Genomic DNA, 26,070 nt, shown 5'->3' on the forward strand with positions numbered 1-26,070 from the left:
TTTTACATATTCTAGAAGGACAACCTGTATGTACTGTGAGGTGAGGGGCAGCAGGGCAGGGCTAGTCATTACCTATCTCCATGTCAGACCAAGAACATCCTCCAGATATGATGCCCACCCTTGTAAACATCCCCTCATTCGCTGAGAGACAGGGAAGAGTTAGGGATGAGATTGCTGAGGGGTGTCTGAAGGAAAAGTGAGAATGATTCTGCTAAGTGAAGATCTGGCTGTCTGTGTGTGCTTTAATACCTATTCTTTCAGTTAGTGTCTCAAACTCTCTGGACTTAGCCACACACTCACTCACTCACTCACTCACTCACTCACTCACTCACTCACTCACTCACTCACTCACTCACTCACTCACTCACTCACTCACTCACTCACAGACACACACACTCTTTCCATGTATGTCTCAAACTCTCTGCCTCCCTCTCTCTCTCTCTCTCTCTCCCTTTCTCCTTCTCTCTCCATTCTCTCGCTCTCACTTATCCCTCTCTCTCTCTTTCTCTACCCTGCTCTCTTCTCCTCTCTTTCTCAGATACCTCTCTGGCTGAAGCTGTGGTAAATAGATGGCAGCGTGAGTCCAGAGGATGATGAGGCTTTCCTGCCAGTGGAGTCTGAGCTAGAGGCAAACGGCCACCTGCGGTCACGGATCGGACTGCCTCCCAATGTCTCAGACTATATACTTCACTGCCCAGTGTCTGCCTGGCACTCGAAGCTGAAGCGCTTTAAGGTAGCAGCTCCTCGTTAGGCACAGAAACTCTTTGGACATATTAAGGGAATAATGAAGAATGAAGTGTGCTGAAGAGTGCTGACTGAAGAGACCCTACAAAAACAATGAATGCCACGCACCAGCATCACCATGGATCATTCCACCTACGGAACCACAGCTCTGGAGCTCTACCTTTCAGCAATCAGCAGCCCCAGGCTATGGCGGAGAGATTCCGTGGTTTGCCTGGGTGTTACGAGCAGCTGCTCATCTCCACTGAGGTCTTCCTCACGCTGGGCATCGTCAGCCTGCTGGAGAACATCCTGGTTATTGCCGCCATCATCAAGAACAAGAATCTTCACTCTCCCATGTACTTCTTCATCTGTTCCCTGGCCGTGGCTGACATGCTGGTCAGCGTCTCCAATGCCACTGAGACCATTGTCATGGCGATGATCACTGATGGCAACTTGGGGATCGGCGGTGGCATGATCAAGAGCATGGACAACGTGTTTGACTCCATGATCTGTAGTTCCCTGCTGGCGTCTATCTGGAGCCTGCTGGCCATCGCTGTTGACCGTTACGTGACTATCTTCTACGCACTACGCTACCACAACATTATGACCGTGCGCCGGGCTGCCGCCATCATCACCAGCATCTGGACCTTCTGCACCGTGTCGGGCGTCCTCTTCATCGTCTACTCGGAGAGCACTACCGTCCTCATCTGCCTCATCATCATGTTCTTCAGCATGCTGGTGCTCATGGCCTCGCTGTACGTCCACATGTTCATGCTGGCGCGTCTGCACATGAAGAGGATCGCCGCTCTGCCGGGCAACGGCCCCATCTGGCAGGCAGCCAACATGAAGGGGGCCATCACCCTCACCATCCTCCTGGGGGTGTTCATAGTGTGCTGGGCACCCTTCTTCCTCCATCTCATCCTCATGATCTCCTGCCCCAGGAACCCCTACTGTATGTGCTTCATGTCTCACTTCAACATGTACCTCATTCTCATCATGTGTAACTCTGTCATCGACCCGCTAATCTACGCCTTCAGGAGCCAGGAGATGAGGAAGACCTTCAAGGAGATCTTCTGCTGCTGGTATGATATTGCCTCTCTGTGTGTCTCTGTGTGAAATTCCCAGCAGATACTGAACCTTATGGAGATACTGCATGTGAACTGTTCAGGGACAGTTTCAAAGAAACAGTATTATAATATCTGTAAATAAGGACAACTTTTCATTTTTGCCTCATGAGCCAAATAACAATTGCAATATAGTTGAACATGACTAATGTAACGACATATTGATAGATTTATCTCACTACCACACAAACTATTGAGTCAACACATGTAATGGCTATCATTACATAGAGGTTTGTGACTAGTTTTTTTGCTCGTCTTTCTCAAGGATTCCAATCATTTGGATTCCTATCTTTTTGAGAAAAACATTTATTAATTGTTAAAACATCCCCCCCCCCAATATTGATAAAGATGAGCAAAAAATAAATAAATGAAAAATAATATAAACTCAGCAAAAAAACAAACGTCTTCTCAATGTCAACTGTGTTTATTTTCAGCTAACTTAACATGTGTAAATATTTGTATGAACATAACAAGGTTCAACAACTGAGACATAGACTGAACAAGTCCCACAGACATGTGACTAACAGAAATGGTGTAATGTGTCCCTGAACAAAGGGGGTGTCAAAATCAAAAGTAACAGTCAGTATCTGGTGTGGCCACCAGCTGCATTAAGTACTGCAGTGCATCTCCTCCTCATGGACTGCACCAGATGTGCCAGTTCTTGTTGTGAGATGTTACCCCACTCTTCCACAAAGACACCTCAAGGTCCCGGACATTTCTGGGGGGAATGGCCTTAGACCTCTGTAACTGTCCCTGTAACAAACAGCGTTGAGATTACCTGCAATGACAACAAGCTCAGTTCGATGATCCTGTGACACCACGCCCCAGACCATGACGGACCCTCCATCTCCAAATTGATCCCGTTCCGGAGTACGGGCCTCGGTGTAATGCTCATTCCTTTCACGATAAATACGAATCCGACTATCACCCCTGGTGAGACAAAACCGCGACTCGTCAGAGAAGAGCACTTTTTGCCAGTCCTGTCTGGTCCAGCGACGGTGGGTTTGTGCCCATTGGTGAGGACCTGCCTTACAACAGCCCTAGAAGCCCCCAGTCCAGCCTCTCTCAGCCTATTGCGAACAGTCTGAGCACTGATGGAGGGACTGTGCGTTTCTGGTGTAACTCCGGCAGTTGTTGTTGCCATCCTGTACTTGTCCTGCAGGTGTAATGTTCGCATGTACCGATCCTGTGCAGGTATTGTTACACGTGGTCTGCCACTGCGAGGATGATCAGCTGTCCGTCCTGTCTCCCTGTAGCGCTGTCTTAGGCGTCTCACAGTACGGACATTGCAATTTATTGCCCTGGCCACATCTGCAGTCCTCATGCCTCCTTACAGCATGCCTAAGGCACGTTCACGCAGATGAGCAGGGACCCTGGGCATCTTTCTTTTGGTGTTTTTCAGAGTCAGTAGGAATGCCTCTTTATAGTGTCCTAAATTTTCATAATTGTGACCTTAATTGCCTACCGTCTGTAAGCTGTTAATGTCTTAACAACCGTTCCACAGGTGCATGTTCATTAATTGTTAATGCTTCATTTAACAAGCATGGGAAACAGTGTTTAAACCCTTTACAATGAAGATCTTACGAATAATCTTTGAAAGACTGGGTCCTGAAAAAGGGACATTTCTTTTTTTGCTGAGTTTAAATAGTAAGCTATTGTATGCAACCCCCCTGAAAATGATATATTTTTACACTAAAACAATGAAAAAAATAAGAGATTTTGTTTAATAATAAATGTTTATCTCAAAAAGATAGGGGTCAATATTATTGGCACCCCTGTTTTCAGTACCTTTCAATACCTCACCTTATGAGGACAATGGCACTGAGCCTTTTTCTATAATGCTTTATGAGATTGGAGAATGCATTGGGAGGATATTAGACCATTCCTCCATACAGAATCCTTTCAGATCATTGATATCTTTCGCCTGAGCCTAAATCAGTTCAAACCGTAGGGTTATTGTCTTGCTGGAAGATCCACTTATAGCCACATTTTAGTCAGATGACAGGAACATGGAGCTCTTTGACCACACTAGTGGCGGGTTTGGCGTAAAAAATAGGAATCATATATAGAAAAGAACCCCATACCTACTGTAAAATATGGTGGTGGATCGTTGATGTTATGGGGCTATTTTGACTCGTATCTTTTTCAGAAAAACATTTATTACTTGTTAAGCATATAATTTTCCCAATTGTTTTTGCATACTATATAGCTCAGTATTTGTATTATTTATTTTAAACTGTCTGTTTTGCTTGTCTTTATCAAGGGTGCCAATAATTTGTATTCTATTCTTTTTCAGAAAAACATGTATTACTTGTTAAAGATGCACTATGCAAAAAATCGGAAATGGTTGTTAAAATTTGAATTGTTCACCTAATTTGTGTTTATGTGACAAAACAAGCAAGTATAGTGTAGAGAATCATTGTAGCATCTAAACCGCTGTGAAATATATTATCCATAACCAAAAGTGTTTTCAGCTGTTTGAAGCTGGTGTACAAAACCGAAAGTAAAAGAAGCAAAAACAGAACTTAAAACAGGGAAGCATAGAAATAGCCTACATAGAACAGATTCTTAGATTTGCTTTCAACGAGAATGACCGATCTAAAACTAAAATGTCTATGTGAATTTTGTCAGGTTGCCTAAAAAGTTACATATCGCAGCTTTAAACAAAATATTTATATATTTTTCAATTATATTAGCATAAAAGCACATTTTCAAAATAATTGGGCATACAATATAGCTCTTTTTTGCTCGGCTTTATATCAAGGGTGACAATCATTTTGGACCTTATTGTATATGTGATGAAAAAAGGAACTAAACCTACTGCTATACAGAGCCAAGGAAGTGAATGAAAACATGTATTATTACTTGGCTGTAGGCAATCTGCTACAAGACAAGAGGAGAGCTATTGTTGGGGAAACTATGATTAAATGACTGAACAAATCATTTTAAATGGAACTGTAAATAAGTAAAACGTATACTCTGTTTTATTATATCTGATTAACAATATGAGTTCATTAGAAGGGATTGTGAGACACGGACAAGGAGTAATTCAAGTTAATGAACACCATTCCAACTGGGAACAAAGGAATGGTCTGTGGATTAAGTAAACAGATAATATAGTTAACCTATGGTTGAACCGACGAAACTGAGCTCTGGGGTTTTTAGATAAGGAAGTGAGTGCATTCCTAGATTTTCTGTTAATTCGAACTGTCAGCTAAGTGGTGATCGATAATGTTGGGGGGTCAAAAGTTAATTCAGTTATGTTGTGTGACCTGTGAGTGTGTTAGTAAGTTAGAATGAACTATTCATCTCACTTTGTCCCGGTCGAGAGGAGGGGATTCTGTTAAGCAATGAAATGACGTCATGTTATTGTATATAAACTGTTGCTCGTGGTAAAGTGGCAGCGCGCTCCGAGAATAAATTCTGTTACCTATAATTGATAAGACTGGTCCCCGTCTATTTTTATGCAAACAAGAATCTTACAAATTCTCTTGAAATAAATGAAGGTAATTCAATTAATGAAAACACATTGGTATAATTAAATTACAGTAACACCTATACAATATTGTTTCACTGCTATGTGCAAGTAAAATGCATCAGTGTGCTTTCAATTAAGTAGACTCTGCATGTTATTCAGGATAAACATTTTCCAGATATTTCATTTCCATATGTAGTTTTCTTCTTTTTATGATGTGACTGGAATATTATGTAGATATGTGATTTCACTTATTCATGAGGCATCTTCTGTTGATTTATTTTGGTGATGATGATTAGCCTATTCATTCCTTGTGGAACATTCTGCCTTCAATGTTTACTATGACTCTAGGCTAAGTGTGCCAAACATGAACAACCGCTGCCAGGGGATGTGATTACGTATAACTTTTTTATTCCTATTTTAGTGTGAAATGAAATGATGTGTTTTGAGGTTTTGAACGTTTTTAGGTTGCAGTTGAAATCTTCTGAACGTTTTGAGGTTGCAATTGAAATCTTACCAAGATTTCTACTTGTTCCCCAGTTTTAAGTTGCTTGCTAGTGGCATAGCATGGTTGCCAGGGAAACTAACCCTTGATAGAAACATACACTTCCCAATATTTTCTTATATTTAATTTTGATTGATGGAATGGATTTAAAACTGGAACTGCAGAGCATTGTTCTAATAAGCTAGTTCCTAATGTCAAACAACAGTTAGCTCTACTGGGAATGATACAGCAAGGGATAGAAAATGACATGCTGATCTGTTCTTATTGACTTTGGTTGTTTAGTTGGTTCCTTGTATTGACAATAGCATATTTCACTGAAAGCTACTAGGGAGCCAGGCAGCCCGCTGTGTTCTAGTTATCAGCCAGGATAAATGAACAGGTGGATCTTGACACAATTCTCTTTGGAGCAGGAGCTGAAAGTTACAGTGTCGAATGATGATGTGGAGTTAAGCACTGGAATATAAAGTTGCCCATCCTCTGTCTCTTATTAACAGAATAGTATATAATAGGATTTTCCATCAATCTATTAGCCTGTTTTAATTACATTATTATGCAGTATTTTATTACATTTTATTAAATTAAAATCACCCCCATATACAAATATCTGAGTCTGAAATAAGCTAAACAAAGAAAGTGACCTTGGCTATAATTAGGCTTCTATTAGTGCATTAGTGTGATGTCACCTCAGTTTTATTTTCAGTTTTAACAACAGCTGCCAGACTGCAAAACAGAAAATGAGAAAATGAGAAAATGGGAGGTGGGTGTCATGATGATGCTCTCTCTCTTTGATGTCACCTACTATACCCAGCAGCATCAGGTTTATGAGAAACAGTTACATAACTTTAATGCTTGAAGGTCGCTGACTCATCTCTGTAGGTTTTCACAGGGCCTACCTCCACATTTACAATTACTAGCTCACCTTGGATCTCACAATCCATGTTTGCACTTAAAGAGGCAATCTGCAGATCAAACAACAACAAAGCCATCACCTGCCACAGTTTTTGGTAAACAGCTATGGGATGGGGCTGGAGAAATGGAACCACTCTCAAATTCATAGACAGCACTATGGACGCAAGGACTGAGGCTATATAGTGTTGTTTTTATGACATTGTTTACAAACAATGGATTTTGGTTGTGATGGGTTGCAACAGTTTAAACTAAGCTCATGAGGCATTGTAAGTTATATTCCTCAAGAATCAATGGGTTCTTAATGTTTTGTACACTGTGTATAAAACATTAAGAACACCTTTCTAATATTGAGTTCCAACCCCCCCCCCCTTCGCCCTCAGAACAACCTCAATTTATTGGGGCATAGACTCAACAAGGTGTCTAAAGTGTTCCACAAGGATGCTGGCCCATGTTGACTGCAATGCTTCCCACAGTTGTGTCAAGTTGGCTGGATGTCCTTTGCGTGGTGGACCATTCTTGATACACACGGGAAACTGTTTAACGTGAAAAACCCAGCAGCGTTGCAGTTCCGTACACACAGTTCCCTCCTCTTCATCTACCCTGATTTGAAGTGGATTTAACAAGTGACATCAATAAGGGATCATAGCTATCAACTGGATTTACCTGGACAGTCTGTGTCATGGAAAGAGCAGGCATTCATGATGTTTTGTACACTCAGTGTACAAAAAAAACGTATGTAGCAATCACAGATTGCCCCTTTAACTAGTTTTCATGTTTCACTGACTCCGCTCTCCAGACAGTACATTTTTTTCCCAATAGAATATCATAGGATTCTCACAATCCTATAGGATTTTGTGTCACCTCTATCAAAATCCTATTGGACTACATTTTCCTATTGGAAATTTTTAAAAAGTGATCCTATAGGATTCTCACAGTCCTATAGGATATTGTGTCACCTGTATCATAATCATATTGGAATTATATTGGACTGCTTTTTTCCTATTGGGAATCACAATGAATCCTATTGGACCAAGATTCTGACAATCCTGTAGGTTTTTGGTAAATCTTGAAGGATTTTGTCACCCCAATCAGAAACTTATTCAAACTTTTTTTCCTTATTGGACCCAATAAATAATAGTTTTTGTCAAGTTCCAGTACAATGCAATAACATGAATTACAACATTTTTGTTGATTGGAAACAACAGTTCTATATTAATTCCTGTTTTATTCACCTGTAAGAAAGCCTGTCCCTTTAAGAGTGACTGATGACATCACATCTAGCACGAACTCCCAAATTCAGCTCAACACCTGTGGCTGTGCAGAGAAATTTTTCAAACAGTTTTATTCTAACTGTTTTATCCATCACTGTGAATGCAAGAACTCTGGGTACAGTATTTGTTTCCTTATGTTTTAGTCATATTTTTGTCATGTTGCAGCATTTTATGCACTTGTTTTTATGCTAGCTAAGAAACTACTTTTAGCCACATTTTGCTGTTAACTGACTAGCTAGCTAAGTTGTAGCCATTTGTATCTATTTTTTGTCACTGTATTGTTATACTATAATTTACTAAAAATGATTCCATATGTGTTATTTCATAGTTTTGATGTCTTCACTATTATTCTACAATGTATATTTGCCTACTCACACCAGTGATAATTCCCTGAGGTTCTTAACCTGTTCAACACACCATCACAATATGGGAGTGATTCAGGGCTGCAAGTTCATTTGCAGTATGACCAATAGAAAAATCCTGGCAGATTTTTAGAACCAGTCCTATTGGACTCATATGGGATTCTACCTTATAGGATTTTATACTATAAGATCCTATAGGATTCCAGTGCAAGAATGCAATGGAACCAGTCCTATTGGACTCCTATATGATTCTATTAGATTTTTATTTATTTTAATCCTATAGGATTTTTTGACTAGGGACTTTTTTGCAGGCATCACTAGAGCGTGTCCACCGGGTTGGTCATTCATGCTCATCTAAATGTAATGTGGATGGCGAAGCCTTCCTTATCCCATCCATGGCAGCTAAGACATGCCGTTCAGAGGGGAAGGGATCCAACAGCCTTGGTTGGTGCATCAGTAATCTGAGCACACAGGTCCATCTCAATGCTCGGTCCAACAACATCATTTACAATGCACAGGAAGGACCTGGGACACAGCTCAGCATACAGAATACAGGTCTGAGTCCCGTGGAAGGAGGACTGTGGTTGTCAAGGTTGTCTGTGGTGGACACTTTAGGGAAGGATTGAAATGGTGGGGAATGAGAATGATTTCCTCTGTGTGTAGGTTCATTGCAATGACTGAAGTTGTTGAAGTGGTCTTGAATAAGACTGCACACAAAGAATACCATGGTCAGAATCATAATATATGCCATTTAGCTGACGCTTTTATCCAAAGCGACTTACAGTCATGTGTGCATACATTCTACGTATGGGTGGTCCCGGGAATCGAACCCACTACCCTGGCGTTACAAGCGCCATGCTCTACCAACTGAGCCACAGAAGGACCACATAGAGTATATACGGCTCTGACCATGGTATAAGCAGCTTTCATACGACTAAGTTGCGTCTATACTTCTATGGTACAAACCTGTTCCTTAATTCACATTGAGTCATCATATAGCAGATATTGTGTACTGAATGTTATTGATGTGTGGAATAGGCTACATAATGCTGGGGTATAAATTCATATTTAAATGGTGAGCTGCAATCAAATAAAATCTGTGTTATGTTTTGAGGAGCATCAATGTCTGCTTAATTGGAGATATTGTATGCATGAAGATATTGTATGCAAAGCCATGAAGATTCTAATTGGACAATTTGTCATGGGTGTACACAAAAATGCATCCGTTTTGTTCAAAAGAACATGGTGAATATCAAGACAGGATACAAAACAACCCCACTGAGAGTCTATTATACCCACGGAAAATGTAATATATTTCCTGACAGCAACTAGAGTCTACTCTAATGGGCATCCCATCTTTCCTCGTTCAAAATGGGAACAATATTACGGAGAGAATCTGTAAGAATTGCAGAAGAATAACATTCCAATGAAGTGTCATGTGTTCATGTACAAGCATTAATAGATATTCCTGTATACTCAAAATGACAGTGCAGTAGTTGGGACAAATTGTACTCTGCATTGACAACCAAGTCATTGAAGTTGTGGCATAACATGCAATAGCTTTGACTGACTTAGATACAAATCTATTCATTAAGTTTTAAAAACGTTGAGATGAAGATGTCAAACCACAGAGTTGCTAACGAACTGGAGTGGGTGTGGTAGGATAGGGTCTAATCACAATCATTTGCTGACTTGAAGTACAAAAACCTAATACAAATATTAAAAGGGGTCAGCTAAGGTCATAAGTGCTTCCTCAGATTTGATTAAAGTGACACATTGTATTAGGGAAAGGATTTGTGAGTAATTAGCAAAAGGAGATTGTTATGGGCACAACAACATATTTATTTCATGAATAATTCCTACAGTTGAGCATTTGTCAGTGCCATCACTGCATTTGCTCTAGAAATGGCACCATAGTCGTCAAAATGTCACTTTGTAAATTCTGCCTGCATCCAATATTGTCAGGACTCGGCAAGAAATTGGCAAACAATCAATTATACACAAATGATGAAAACTGACTAACGACGACTGAGCTCAGCACATAAAAAAATTAAGTCCTCATTAAATTGTACAGTATCTGAATAGACAACAATAATGTTAGGTAAACATATATTTTCGATACCTGCTTACCTGAGTAAAACTTAGACAGGGGAGTAGGTAGACATGCTATCTTGATTTCCAACCATTCAACCCATACTTTAAAGCCTTTCAAATAACCTAGTACCTGCGTGTCACCACAGGTACATTTGCAAATAAGAAATACCATCTTCAGGCTGAATCCTCTGACACCAGCAGATGATTTATGGGTCTAAGTCAGAGTTACACGACAGATGCATCTCAAATTGCGATGTGTCCTGTCATCACAGTGATTTGTATCATGATGTCTTGGGCAGATTGTCCTCTGGTGTGGTTCCATGTATGTTACTTATAATGAGGGATACCTGGAGAAAACCGGACCTCTCTGAAATGAAAATTGATGGCCCTCCCTTCAGTAAAACATATTTTTACCCGACCCTCCCTTATACTCAAAATAATAATTAAAACAAAGTGGATGGCAGAGAACAGGCCTACCATTTACCTTCAATCCTAGGACAGACCAGAGCCATAGATATGCAGTTTTTGTAAGCATTACATGGCAAAGTAGACACAAAGTTGTGGATTCACAGACCACCGTGGACAAGGGTAGGCGTGAAAAGATATCCATTATAATAACAGCACTGCATTAATCTATCAGATCCTAGAGGAAAACATGGTTCAGTCTGCTTTCCACCAGACACTGGGAGATTAATTCACCTTTCAGCAGGACAATAACATAAAAAAAGGCCAAATCTACACTGAAGTTGCTTTTCAAGAAAACAGTGAATGTACTTGAGAGGCCAAATTACAGTTTTGACTTAAATCTACTTGAGAATCTATTGAAATTTGACACAGGTTGCAGAATTTAAAAATAATGGGCAAATGTTGCACAATCCAAAAGTGGAAAGCTCTTAGAGACTTACCCATAAAGACTCACAGCTGTAATCGCTGCCAGAGGTGCTTCTACCTGGTGTGTGAATACTTATGTAAATGATGTACATTTCTGTCACGCCCTGGTCGAAGTATTTTGTGTTTTTCTTTATGTATTTGGTCAGGCCAGGGTGTGACATGGGTTTTTGTATGTGGTGTGTAGCTTAGTGGGATTGTAGCTTAGTGGGGTGTTCTAGGAGAGTCTATGGCTGTCTGAAGTGGTTCTCAATCAGAGGCAGGTGTTTATCGTTGTCTCTGATTGGGAGCCATATTTAGGCAGCCATATTCTTTGGTTGTATTGTGGGTGATTGTCCTGAGTGGCTTGATGGCCTTAGTCTGTGTTAGTTTGCACCAGTTAAGGCTGTTTTGGTTTTCACTACGTTTATTGTTTTGTAGAGTTTGTGTTTTGGATTTGTGTTACGTTGTGTAAATAAACATGGATCACATTATACGCGCTGCAGTTTGGTCCGACTCTCCTTCACCATTAAAAAACCGTGACAATTTCTATATTTAATTTTCAATAAATTCTCAAACATTTCTATAAACACATTTTCACTTTCTCATTATGGGTTTTTGTGTGTAGATGGGTGAGGGGGGAACAAAATGTGGAACAGGTCCAGGGGCATGAATACTCTCTGAAGGCACGATAGCCTAATAAGGCATTTTTTCCCGTGATTATTTAATTCAAAATAATGATATATTTTTTATTTCATTTTATACAGCCTAAATGCGAAATGTATAGGCATGTTGTTGAGGTGCTGTTGTTGATGTGTTGCTGAGCGCTCATGCCAGCGTGTCACCAATGCTTCACAATTGATTTCTTAAGTGGCAGGCTATAGCCTTGAAATAATAATATAGCCTAAATAATTAATTTTCGTTCCTTCTTAGGCTACCTGGCTTGTTTCTGACTGATGTAGAGTTAGTATGTTGTTAAATAGCCTGTTGAAATGTCTAACGTCAATTGATATTGACAGAATCACACATGACCTCCCAAGCAAAGTAAATGTTTTGTCTCTTTGGTTATAGAAGGTTGCGCAGCCTCTGAATGTCATAGAGTCAACCCAGAGACATCCCAGAGTCACATCTTTCTCCTGCATTTTACAGATTGCAAACTTGCATAAACATTGTGGACTAAAGCGTTGTTATAGATCGCTTTATATAATCAGGTCCATAATTTTGATTTTAATCTTAAGCTAGCAAAGGGTAGGCCTATGCTTTTAGCCATTTTCTTTCACAAAAGCCACAATACCCTCACATACCCCCTTAATAATAGCAGAGCACATGGTCTCTTGAGCTAGAACAAACTGTTGAAACTTGTTGAAAATATAAATAGTAAAGTACAGATACCCCCAAAAACAACTTAAGAGGTACATATTGTTACACAACTGGCACTGACATTCTTGGAGACGGTGATAAGGGTGGGCTGGATCGGCGCCTCCAGAATGAGCTCCACTGCCAGGACCAGCCTCTCAATCTTCTCCTCACTGCTAATGTGGTGGGGTAGCTCACCGTTCAGCCCCGCGAGTAGTCACAGGTCAGCCCCGCCTAGTGCACCTTAATCATCACCACCACCATCACAGAGGGAGACAATCACAGGTCAGACCCTGCTGTTGCAAATTTATCATCGTCATCATCAACATCACCCCTTTTGGAGAGGGAGAAGCACCAGGAAGGGATATAATAGTATGAGCAATCCACATAATGAAAGCCATCGTTTTATCAGCATTGTGCCTTTAAGAGTAAAAGGTTGAAAAAATGCAGCAAAGTAAAACCCTTTTAGCTGTTAATGACAGGCTAAATTTAGAGATTGACCTTTTCATAATTAGTGCTACATTATTTTCTTCCTCATTCCATTTTCCTTCCCTTCCCTGGAAATAAATTGAATTAGCAATGTAGCAAGAAAAATGTACCAATGGTGATGACCATATCCGTGAAAAAGCAGTAATTTTACAAGTTCGTAGTCACGGGCCACGTTATAATTGTGCAAATATTTGATTAGAAAACAAATATGAGATATATTTCCAACATGAACATCACCTCCCCAACCAGGAGACACCCTACAGTACCATGCCTGTTCGTTTTAGCTACAATGATAGCCTTATGACATCCAAATCTAATTCAGACAGAGAGCAGCCAGGTCACCCATTATACAGGTCAGTACTCGATGTCCATCCATGTCGGAGGACGTCAGACGATGATGTGGAAACCGGCCACTCGGGGCAACGGTGAGCTCTGTTACCTTCAAGTTGGTTTCAGGTTTGATAGGGTGTTGTGGACGGAGATGGAGGATGGGCATAAGCATCTGCCTCTTGCCTCTGATTCCAAAGGTTGTTCAGCTATAGAAAGTAGTTTTGTATATTTTTGTTTTAAGCCTATCCCAAACCTTAACCCTTACCGTAACCATTTGGAGATAATGCCTGAACTTAACCTTAAACATGGATGAACGTCTAATTCTGACATGAGACTATGACAACTGGTTGCAATGAGAAGGCAGACAACAGAGAGGTGCTCAACCCCCAAGAAAAACTTGATTACACACTAAATGTATTGTATCTGTTCATGGGAGGAATAGCATAGATATTGATGTATGAGGGAAAAATCACCAGATGTAGATATCAATTGAACTTCTCCCCAGTTCTGATATTGTGCTGGTATTATATGACTGAACAATGTTGAGAGAAGGGTTCTGAAGAAAAAAGGGTCCGACTGAGGATAAGGCCTAGTTGGGGTGATGCAGCAGTATCTGCCTGGCAGCTAGAGCAGATTTATCCAGGGTTGGCAACAGAGTTACTGTAAGGCAGGTAGAGATTTACCCTACCCAGGGTTGGCAACAGAGTTACTGTAAGGCAGGTAGAGATTTACCCTACCCAGGGTTGGCAACAGAGTTACTGTAAGGCAGGTAGAGATTTACCCTACCCAGGGTTGGCAACAGAGTTACTGTAAGGCAGGTATAGATTTACCCTATCCAGGGTTGGCAGGCCAGCACCTGACAATCTCCTTACTATCATCCTCCACCAGGTCTTCAAATGCTGTCTCCAGATCCTCCAGCTGCAGGCTATGTCTCTTTACACACTCTGTCAACTCTTCCTGAACACAACACAACATGACACAGTTGTAGTGTACAGTAGAGGAGAAACACCACATGCTTCTGATACAAAGACACCTTCTGAAACACATAACCCTTTTGGAAAAGACACAGTATTTTCTCTTATCTTATCTGGGTCTTCGCTAGGTTTAATGAAGCTGTAGAGATAGTGCCTGTATAATAGTGTACTGCTCCTATGGTATACAGAGGAGGGGGAGTAAAACTGATGGTATCAAATCATGACATGATTTCCAAAGAAAAAGCAACACATCTTACAACACTTTTGCTGATACTAAGTAAGAAATCTGCTTTATGTCAGCGGTATATGTTTCCTTGAGAAGGCTAAGCCTCTCGTTTCCAACAGTTACAGATCATTGCCTTTACCTGTGTAGACATCTCCTTGAAGGGATTCTTGCAAGAGGAAAAATCAAGGTCGATGTCAAGCATGTATGGATCAGTTTGCTTAATAACTGAGAGAAGGCTGTGCACAGTGTAGGTCGTTGAGACATCAATGTCAGTCTTTGAACAAGCCTGTTTGCATGGCTCCTTATCCTCTTCCAGGGGAGGAAGGTAGCCTAGCGGTTAGAGAGTTGGTTCAGTAACCGAAAGGTTGCTAGATTGAATCCTCGAGTTGACAATATAAAAAACTGTTGTTCTGTCCCTGAGCAAGACAGTTAACCCACTTTTCCTAGGCTGTCATTGTAAATAAGAATTTGTTCTTAACTGACTTGCCTGATTAAATGACGGTAAAATTATTTGTTGTTGCCATTCCTGCTGCAGCTGCTCCCCGAGGTTCTACTGCCACCTGGTGGCTGAGTACAGTCAGTACAGCTACTAGATCTGCTCTCAGGCTTGGAAGCTGAAGAAGAGAAGGGTTGAGCGTCATTCACATCCAAAACTCCCTTGTTCTCTGTCCTGGGTCTCTTCCCAATGTTAAGCTCCCTCTCTTTCCTCTGGCAACACTCCACAGGGTTCACTCGGACAATACTCAGTCCCAGAGGTTTAGGATTCGCCAGCTGATCCTGATGAACATATAGGCCGACACTTAAAAAGTAATCGTCCTTACTTGTAACTCTGAAATAAAACAAAAGAAAGGAGAATAAGAAACGTCTTTGGGTCAAACCACACCTTTCTGTATAAGGCATCCAGAAAGACAGGAAGTGGCTTGCAAAGAAAACCAGTGTCGAGTCAGGTGGGTTAGTGATCTGATGGTGGTTGTCTTGTCCCACAGATGTGCTGTGCACAGTAGGGATGGAGCCATGCTATGTGAGACACATGCCCAGCATATACCATGGACATGATCCAATTCTTAATGCTCAGCTCACTGCAAACAGAGAGAACAATACATGTGAGTGAATGCATGCGATGCAAATCAGTGGTGATCGGTGCCGTTTAAGATGCGGAGGATGATTATTTTTGTTCATTAATATTCCATTCATCCAGCTTAATGTAACATCGATAGGATCAAGCTACTACATGCACCTCAAATTCCCCTGTACCCATCATGAGGTTGCTACAACCTAGCCTATGAATGAAAGTTTACAATGTAGGTACACAGGTTGAGCATGATCACTTTGCTCGTTGTGTATATATATCATTCCTTCTCGCAACAATCTACTTCAGTGCACAACACATCAGATGTCTGTCACCAGGTGAAAAACCTTTCCAAGCCAAACCTTCATACCATGACCGCTATTCACAGCCTACATCGTTGTCATGTTATAGTCAACTAGAACTAACGCTTTAGTAAACCCGCTACAATCATGCAATATAGTGTACAGTCATAAAGCAGTTTAGCAGTTAAAAAGATTAACTTGACTTGGAATAGTTCCAGTGTTGGATAGCCAGCTAGCTAACATAGCATCCCTCTCTATTTGAGCTGGGTGTTTTAGTAGGCCTAACTAGCTAGCTGCATTTGCTAAGTGAAAGTTAAAATAAATACAACCAAATATAGCTAGCTAGCTAGCTCTCTCTCTCTCTCTCTCTCTTTGCCGTTGTGCACTTGATCAAACCCCCACAAAGTAGATCTGCACTGTTAGTCAAATGTTGTTAAAATGTGGTCATTTTAGATGGAGGAGCTCTCCATCTGGAGAGCTCCTGGGTGTGAAGGCTTAGCTTTTGATCCAGCCCTTCAAATCAAATCAAATCACATTTTATTGGTCACATACACATATTTAGCAGATGTTATTGAGGGTGTAGTGAAATGCTTGTGTTCCTACTTCAACAGTGCAGTAGTATCTAACAATTGCCAACAATACACACAAATCTAAAAGTAAAAGAATAGAATTAAGAAATATTAAAATATTAGGACGAGCAATGTTGGGGTGGCATTGACTAAAATACAGCAGAATACAACACAATATATGCATATGAAATGAATAAAGCTGTAACGGCTCTCCTCTCCTCTTCGTCTTATGATGAGGAATAGGAATCATCGGCCCAACACGCAGCGTGGTAAGTGTTCATTGTAAATTTAATTAAATAAACGGAACACTGAATGACAAAAAACAACAAAGAGATTGAACGACACGAAACAGTCCTGTAAGGTGAAAAAACACAAAACAGGAAACAACTACCCACAAACACAGGTGGGAACAGGCTACCTAAGTATGGTTCTCAATCAGAGACAACGATTGGCACATGCCTCTGATTGGGAACCATACTTAGGTCCCCTTTCACTCCGGCGCCGCCAGAGACTCCGGCCTGTCCTGACCTTAGTTCCTTTTTTATGTCTCTATTTTGGTTTGGTCAGGGCGTGAGTTGGGGTGGGCATTCTATGTTTTGTTCTGTGTATTGTATTTCTATGTGTTTGGCCTGGTATGGATCCAAATCAGAGGCAGCTGTCAATCGTTGTCTCTGATTGAGAACCATACTTAGGTAGCCTGTTCCCACCTGTGTTTGTGGGTAATTGTTTCCTGTTTTGTGTTTTGGAGGTGTGCCTGGCCATGCAGTCATGGGTGAACAGGGAGTACAGGTGGGGGCTTAGCATGCACCCTTGTGGGAACTCTGTGTTGAGGATCAGCAAAGTGGAGGTGTTGTTTCCTACCTTCACCACCTGGGGGCACCTGTCAGGAATTCCAGGACCCAGTTGCACAGGGTAGGGTTCAGACCCAGGGCCCTGAGCTTAATGATGAGCTGTCAGGTAAGGTAGAGGTGATATGTTCCTTAACCTCTCAAAGCACTTAATGATGACAGAAGCGAGTGCTACGGGGTGATAGTCATTTAGTTCAGTTACCTTCACTTTCTTGGGTACAGGAACAATGGTGGACATCTTGAAGCAAGTGGGGACAGCAGACTGGGATAGGGAGAGATGGAATATGTCCGTAAACGATCCAGCCAGCAGGTCTGTGCATGCTCTGATGACGCGGCTAGGGATGCTGTCTGGGCCGGCAGCCTTGCGAGGGTTAACACGCTTAAATGTCTTACTCACGTCAGCCACTGGGAAGGAGAGCCCACAGTCCTTGGGAGCAGGCAGCGTCAGTGGCACTGGGTTATCCTCAAAGCGGGTAAAGAAGGTGTGTAGCTTGACCGGGAGCAAGACGTCGGTGTCCGTGATGTGGCTGGTTTTCCCTTTGTAATTCGTGATTGCCTGTTGACCCTGTCACATATCTGTCTCATGTCTGAGCCGTTGAATTGCGACTCCACTTTGTGTCTGTACTGACGTTTTGCCTGTTTGATTGCCTTATGGAGGGAATAACTACACTGTTTGTATTTAACCATATTCCCAGTCACCTTGCATTGGTTAAATGCGGTGGTTCGTGCTTTCAGTTTTGCACAAATGCTGCCATCTATCATCTATTTCTGGTTTGGGTAGATTTTAATAGTCACAGTGGGAACAACATCCCCTATACACTTCCTGATGAACTCGGTCAATGTGTCCGTGTATACGTCAATGTTATTCTCAGAGGCTACTTGGAACATATTCCAGTCTGCGTGACCAAAACAATTTTGAAGCATGGATTCAAACCAGCGTTGAATAGACCTTAGCCCAGTTACTTCCTGGTTGAGTTTCTGCCTATAAGAAGGGAGGAGCAAAATGGAGTTGTGATCTGATTTGCTGAAGGGACGGTGGGGATAGTTCTTTGAAGGCCGTCGTGGTATTGGCTTGAGGGAGAATATGCATGGCTGTAACTTGAACCGAAGATAATTCTCTTGGGAGGTAATACGGTCATTATTTGATTGTGAGGTATTCTAGGTCAGGTGAACAAAAGGACTTTAGTTTCTGTACGTTATCACAATCACACCATGAGTAGTTAATCATGAAACATACACTATACCTTTCTTCTTCTCTGAGAATTCTTTATTCCTGTCTGTGCAATGTACTGAGAACCCAGATGGCTGTATGGACGGGACAGTATATCCGGAGAGAGCCATGATTCCATGAAACAGAGTATGTTACAGTCCCTGATGTCTCTCTGGAAGGAGATCCTCACCCTGAGCTCATCTACTTTATTGTACAGAGAATGAACATTAACCAGTAATATACTCGGAAGCAGTGGATGGTGTGCATGTGTCCTGAGTCTGACTAGAAGGCCACTCCGTATACCTCTTCTTCGGCGGCGGCGTCTTGAAGCAGCCTCTGGGATAAGATAAATTGCCCTGGGGTTAACCTCTCTAGCTGGGACGCTAACATCCCACCTGACCAACATCCAGTGAAAATGCAGGGCGCCAAATTCAAACAACAGAAATCTCATAATTAAAATTCCTCAAACATACATGTATTATACACCATTTTAAAGATAAACGTGTTGTTAATCCCACCATAGTGTCCGATTTCAAAAAGGCTTTACGACAAAAGCATACCATGCGATTATGTTAGGTCTGCACCTAAACACAAAAAAACACAGCCATTTTTCCAGCCAAAGAGAGGAGTCACAAAAAGCAGAAATAGAGGTCAAATTAATCACTAACCTTTGATGATCTTCATCAGATGGCACTCATATATGTATGTTGCACAATACATGTATATTTTGTTCGATAAAGTTCATATTTATATCCAAAAATCTGTTTATATTGGCGCATTATGCTTTGCCTCCAAAACATCCGGTGAAAGTGCAGAGAGCCACGTCAATTTACAGAAATACTCATCATAAATGTTGATGAAAATACAACTGTTATGAATGAAAGATATACTTCTCCTTAATGCAACCGCTGTGTCAGATTTCTAAAAAGCTTTACAGAAAAAGCACACCATGGAATAATCTGAGTACAGCGCTCAGAGACCAAAATAAGCAATACAGATACCCACCATGTTATGGAGTCAACAAAAGTCAGAAATAGCATTATAAATATTAACTTACCTTTGATGATATTCATCAGAATGCACTCCCGGGAATCCCAGTTCCACAATAAATGTTAGTTCTGTTCGATAAAGTCCATCATTTATGTCCAAATACTTCCTTTTTGTTTGTGCATTTCGTATAGTAATCCAAATGCGCAGGCATTAGGTCCAGACAAAGTAAAAAAAGTTATATTACAGTTCGTAGAAACATGTCAAACGATGTATATAATCAATCTTTAAGATATTTTTATCATAAATATTCAATAATGTTTCAACCGGAGAATTCCTTTGTCTTTAGAAATGAAAGGGAACAGAGCTAACTCTCACGGGCGCACGCCTGACTGAGCACATGGCCTTCTGGCAGACCCATGACTCAATCAGCTCTCATTCTCTCCCACTTCACAGTAGAAGCCTGAAACAAGGTTCTAAAGACTGTTGACATCTAGTGGAAGCCGTAGGAAGTGCAATATGACCCCACAGACAGTGTATGTTGGTTAGGCTAAGACTTGAAAACCAACAAACCTCAGATTTCCCACTTCCTGGTTGGATTTTTTTTGCCTGCCATATGAGTTCTGTTATACTCACATACATCATTCAAACAGTTTTAGAAATGTCAGAGTGTTTTCTATCCAAATCTAATAATATGCATATCCTAGCAACTGGGACTGAGTAGCAGGCAGTTTACTCTGGGCACGCTTTTCATCCGGACGTGAAAATACTGCCCCCTACTCCAAAGAAGTTTTAAGAACAAAGGCTCCAATTCGGAAATGTTGTATTCCTTGTCATAACGCTGGTGAGTTACCGCTGCTCTGATATCTAAAAGTTATTTCCGGCTGTATGTAATAACACAAAAAACCTTCTGGGTTAATGATGTAAGAAATAACACACAATAAAAGTTTATGTGTCGGGGGCTAGGGTCAGTTTGTTATATCTGGAGTACTTCTCCTGTCCTATTCGGTGTCCTGTGTGAATCTAAGTGTGCGTTCTCTAATTCTCTCCTTCTCTCTTTCTTTCTCTCTCTCGGAGGACCTGAGCCCTAGGACCATGTCCCAGGACTACCTGACATGAGGACTCCTTGCTGTCCCCAGTCCACCTGGCCATGCTCCTGCTCCAGTTTCAACTGACCTGAGCCCTAGGACCGTGCCCCAGGACTACCTGACATGAAGGCTCCTTGCTGTCCCCAGTCCACCTGACTGTGCTGCTGCTGCAGTTTCAACTGTTCTGCCTTATTATTATTCGACCATGCTGGTCATTTATGAACATTTGAACATCTTGGTCATGTTCTGTTATAATCTCTACCCGGCACAGCCAGAAGAGGACTGGCCACCCCACATAGCCCGGTTCCTCTCTAGGTTTCTTCCTAGGTTTTGGCCTTTCTAGGGAGTTTTTCCTAGCCACCGTGCTTTTACACCTGCATTGTTTGCTGTTTGGGGTTTTAGGCTGGGTTTCTGTACAGCACTTTGAGATATCAGCTGATGTACGAAGGGCTATATAAATAAATTTGATTTGATTTGATTTGAATAAAACTAAACACTGCAAATTTGCTTAGGAGATAGAAGCAGAGCTGCCATGTCTGTTGGCGCCATCTTATCATGGCCCTGCTGAGCAGCTGATGTTTAGGCTACATTGTGGTTAGACTTGAACAAAAGCCTGCAAACCCATGCAGTAGCAATGCTAGAGGATGGTTGCCTCCCTTGATATAACATATTGTAACATTACAACCAAATTATTTTGTCTTTATTAAATTATTCCCTCATTCAATGAATCAGGGATCAAATGGGTAAGGTAAGCTACTTCTGTGGTAAATATTTGAATCAATAATGAGGAGAGACAAGGTAAATTACCAATCAGGATATTAACTTTATCAAAATAACTTATCGATAAGGGAGATGGCCCACTGAGTGGAGTGAACCTCTTGGTTAAATACCATTGCAAGATAGGTGCAACCTCAGAGAGCACTCTGCCTCCAGTACAAAGAACTTGTTGTTTTGTTCAGTACTAAGAACACAAAAGGACATATTTTGTTACTTAGTGTCCATCTTGCTAAAAAGGGAACCAGGGGAGAGGACAAGCTCCCCCAAGACCCAACTGACGCACAGACATTGTTTCCATAGGTGAATGTGTATCTAATATGAACCTTGTGAAGTGATGGTGTGAGTAATGGAGAACCAATCACTTGTCTCCACAATGTTCCCTTCTCACCTCCTTTGCCCTATTCTCTTTCTCATATTCTGCATAGCAACAGGGACATGTGATAGACAAGCCTGACTTGTCCCCTCTCTGGGCCCCATGTGACTGAGGCCCATATGAGGGAGGAAGTGCAATCACCAACACCAGAGTATGAAGGGAGACATTCTAATAACAAGAGTTCAACAGTTCAATCCTCTAAACATATTCTGCAGATAAGACATCATAAGACATCTATGTTACGTAGCTAATTCTGATTCTCCCACAACACTTCAAAGCAAAGTACATGTGTATATCTATAACTAGACATGTTTATATCTACTGAACAAAAATATATAGACGTAGCATGCAACAATTAAAAAAAATTCTACTGATTTACAGTTCATATGAGGAAATCAGTAAATGTAAATTAATTAATTAGGCTTTACTCTATGGATTTCACATGACTGGAAATACAGATATGCATCTGTTGGTCATAGATACCATAAAATATGGGCCTCACAATGGGCCTCAGGATTTTGTCACAATTGTGTTCGTTGTCCGTAGCTTATGCCTGCCCATACCATAACCCCACCACCACTATGGGGCACTCTGTTCACAACGTTGACATCAGCAAACCCTTCGCCCACATAACGTCACACTAATGGTCTGCGGTTGTGAGGCCGGTTGGACGTACTGCCAAATTCGTTAAAATGACGTTGGAGGTGGTTTATGGTAGAGAATTTAACATTAAATTCTCGGGCAACAGCTCTCTTGGACATTCCTGCAGTTAGCATGCTAATTGCACTCTCCCTCAACACTTGAGACATCTGTGGCATTGTGTGCATGACAAAACTTCACATTTTAGAGTAGCCTTTTATTTTCCACAGCACAAGGTGCACCTGTGTAATGATCATGCTTTTTAATTAGCTTCTTGAAATGCCACACCTGTCAGGTGGATGGATTATCGGCAGAGAAGAAATGCTCACTAACAGGTTTTGTCCAACATGTCTCCGGACCTACTCACTGCCACAGTCATACTCTGGACCTAGTTTTGTCCCGTGGAATAAATGTTGTGGATCTTAATGTTTTTCCTCATAATCCTGGACTATCGGACCACCATTTTATTATGTTTGTAATTGCAACAAATAATATGCTCAGACCCCAAACAAGGATCATCAAAAGTCGTGCTATAAATTCTCAGACAACCCAAAGATTCCAAGATGCCCTTTCAGACTCCCTTCGCCTAACCAAGGACGTCAGAGTACAAAAATCAGTTAACCACCTAACTGAGGAAGACAATTTAACCTTGAGCAATACCCTAGATGCCTTTGCATCCCTAAAAACCAAAAACATTTGTCTTAAGAAACTAGCTCCCTGGTGTACAGAAAATACCCGAGCTCTGAAGCTAGCTTCCAGAAAATTGGAACGGAAATGGCGCCACACCAAACTGGAATTATTCCGACTAGCTTGGAAAGAGTACTGTGCAGTATCGAAGAGCCCTCACTGCTGCTCGATCATCCTATTTTTCCAACTTAATTGAGGAAATTAAGAACAATCCTAAATTTATTTTTGATACTGGCGCAAAGCTAACTAAAAAGCAACATTCCCCACGAGAGGATGGTTTCACTTCAGCAGTGATAAGTTCATGAACTTCTTTGAGGAAAAGATCATGATCATTAGAAAGCAAATTACGGACTCCTCTTTAAATCTGCGTATTCCTCCAAGGCTCAGTTGTCCTGAGTCTGCACAACTCTGTCAGGACCTAGGATCAAGGGAGACACTCAAGTTTTTTAGTACTATATCTCTTGACACAATTATGAAAATAATCATGGCCTCTAACCCTTCAAGCTGCATACCTGATCCTATTCCATCTAAACTACTGAAAGAGCTGCTTCCTGTGCTTGGTCCTCCTATTTTGAACATAATAAATGGTTCTCTATCCACCGGACATGTACCAAAATCACTATAAGTGGCAGTAATAAATCCTCTCTTGAAAAAGCCAAACCTTGACCCAGAAAATCAAAAAAACTATCTGACTATGTCGAATCTCCCATTCCTCTCAACTTTTTTTGAAAAAGCTGCTGTGCAGCAACTCACTGCCTTCCTGAAGACAAACAATGTATACAAAACGCTTCAGTCTGGTTTCAGACCTCATCATAGCACTGAGACTGCACTTGTAAAGGTGGTAAATTACCTTTTAATGGCGCCAGACCGAGGCTGTATCTGTCCTCGTGCTCTTAGACCTTAGTGCTGCTTTTAATACCATTGATCAACACATTGTTTGGGAGAGATTGGAACCCCAAATTGGTCTACACGGACAAGTTCTGGCCTGGTTTAGATCTTAGCTGTCGGAAATATATCACTTTGTTTCTGTGGATGGTTTGTCCTCTGACAAATCAACTGTACATTACCGTGTTCCTCAAGGTTCAGTTTTAGGACCACTATTGTTTTCAATATATATTTTACCTCTTGGTGATGTCATTTGGAAACATAATGTTAACTTTCACTGCTATGCGGATGACACACAGCTGTACATTTTGATGAAACATGGTGAAGCCCCAAAATTGCCCTCCCTGGAAGACTGTGTTTCAGACATAAGGAAGTGTATGGCTGCAAATGTTTTACTTTTAAACTCGGACAAAGCAGAGATGTTTGTTCTAGGTCCCAAGAAACAAAGAGACCTGCTGTTGAATCTGACAATTAATCTTGACGGTTGTACAGTCGTCTCAAATAAAACTGAAGGACCTAGGCATTACTCTGGACCCTGATCTCTCTTTTGACGAACATATCAAGACTGTTTCAAGGACAGCTTTTTTCCATCTACGTAACATTGCAAAAATCAGAAACTTTCTGTCCAAAAATTATGCAGAAAAATGTATCCATGCTTTTGTCTCTTCTAGGTTAGACTACGGCAGTGCTCTACTTTCCGGCTACCCGGATAAAGCACAAAATAAACTTCAGTTAGTGCTAAACACGGCTGCTAGAATCTTGACTACAACCCCAAAATGTGATCATATTATTCCAGTGCTAGCCTCTCTACACTGGCTTCCTATTAAGGCAAGGACTGATTTCAAGGTTTTACTGCTAACCTACAAAGCATTATATGGGCTTGCTCCTACCTATCTTTCCGATTTGGACCGTATGCTACGGTCACAAGACGCAGGCCTCCTTACTGTCGCTAGAATTTCTAAGCAAACAGCTGGAGACAGGGTTTCTCCTATAGAGCTCAATTTTTATGGAATGGTCTGCCTACCCATGTGAGAGACGTAGACTCGGTCTCAACCTTTAAGTATTTTTGAAGACTCATCTCTTCAGTAGGTCCTATGATTGAGTGTAGTCTGGCCTAGGAGAAGGTGAAGGTGAACTGAAAGGCACTGGAGCAACGAACCGCCCTTGCTGTCTCTGCCTGGCCGGTTCCCCTCTCTCCACTGGGATTCTCTGCCTCTAACCCTATTACAGGGGCTGAGTCACTGTGCATCACTTGAGTGAGTAGGTTGAGTCACTGACGTGATCTTCCTGTCCAGGGTGGCATCCCCCCCTTGGGTTGTGCCGTGGCAGAGATCTTTGTGGGCTATACTGCCTTGTCTCAGGATGGTAGGTTGGTGGTTGAAGATATCCCTCTAGTGGTGTGGGGGCTGTGCTTTGGCAAAGTGGGTGGCCCTGTCCGGGGGTATCGTCGGATGGGGCCACAGTGTCTCCTGACCCCTCCTGTCTCAGCCTCCAGTACTTATGCTGCAGTAGTTTATGTGTCAGAGGGCTAGGGTCAGTCTGTTATATCTGGAGTGTTTCTTCTGTCTTATCCGGTGTCCTGTGTGAATTTAAGTATACTCTCTCTAATTCTCTCTCTTTCTTTCTTTCTTTCTTTCTTTCTTTCTTTCTTTCTTTCTTTCTTTCTTTCTCTCGCGGAGGACCTAAGCCCTAGGACAATGCCTCAGGACAACCTGGCCTGATGACTCCGTGCTGTCCCCAGTCCACCTGGCCGTGCTGCTGCTCCAGTTTCAACTGTTCTGCCTGCGGCTATGGAACCCTGACCTGTTCACCAGATGTGCTACCTGTCCCAGACCTGCTGTTTTCAACTCTCTAGAGACAGCAGGAGCATTAGAGATACTCTGAATGTTTGGCTATGAAAAGCCAACTGACATTTACTCCTGAGGTGCTGA

The 26,070-nt window shown here is 41.6% G+C and overlaps 1 protein-coding gene and 1 long non-coding RNA gene across 2 annotated transcripts; one reads left to right on the forward strand and one right to left on the reverse strand.

The window, feature by feature from the left end:
- Positions 1-577: 577 nt before the first annotated feature.
- Positions 578-2,176, forward strand: LOC118395107 (melanocortin receptor 4-like). Its single transcript, XM_035788893.2, has one exon. It carries the CDS (start codon positions 838-840, stop codon positions 1,837-1,839), a length of 1,002 nt encoding a protein of 333 aa, XP_035644786.1. The 5' UTR covers positions 578-837; the 3' UTR covers positions 1,840-2,176.
- Positions 2,177-12,137: 9,961 nt separating this feature from the next.
- On the reverse strand, positions 12,138-15,078 carry LOC118395108 (uncharacterized). The gene is made up of 3 exons (XR_008065210.1): positions 14,845-15,078; positions 14,336-14,462; positions 12,138-12,929 (listed from the first exon to the last, which is right to left on the reverse strand). It is a non-coding gene; the product is annotated as an uncharacterized LOC118395108 (long non-coding RNA).
- Positions 15,079-26,070: the final 10,992 nt, after the last annotated feature.

This window comes from Oncorhynchus keta, chromosome 15 (genome assembly GCF_023373465.1).
Source record: "Oncorhynchus keta strain PuntledgeMale-10-30-2019 chromosome 15, Oket_V2, whole genome shotgun sequence".
NCBI lineage: Eukaryota > Metazoa > Chordata > Actinopteri > Salmoniformes > Salmonidae > Oncorhynchus > Oncorhynchus keta.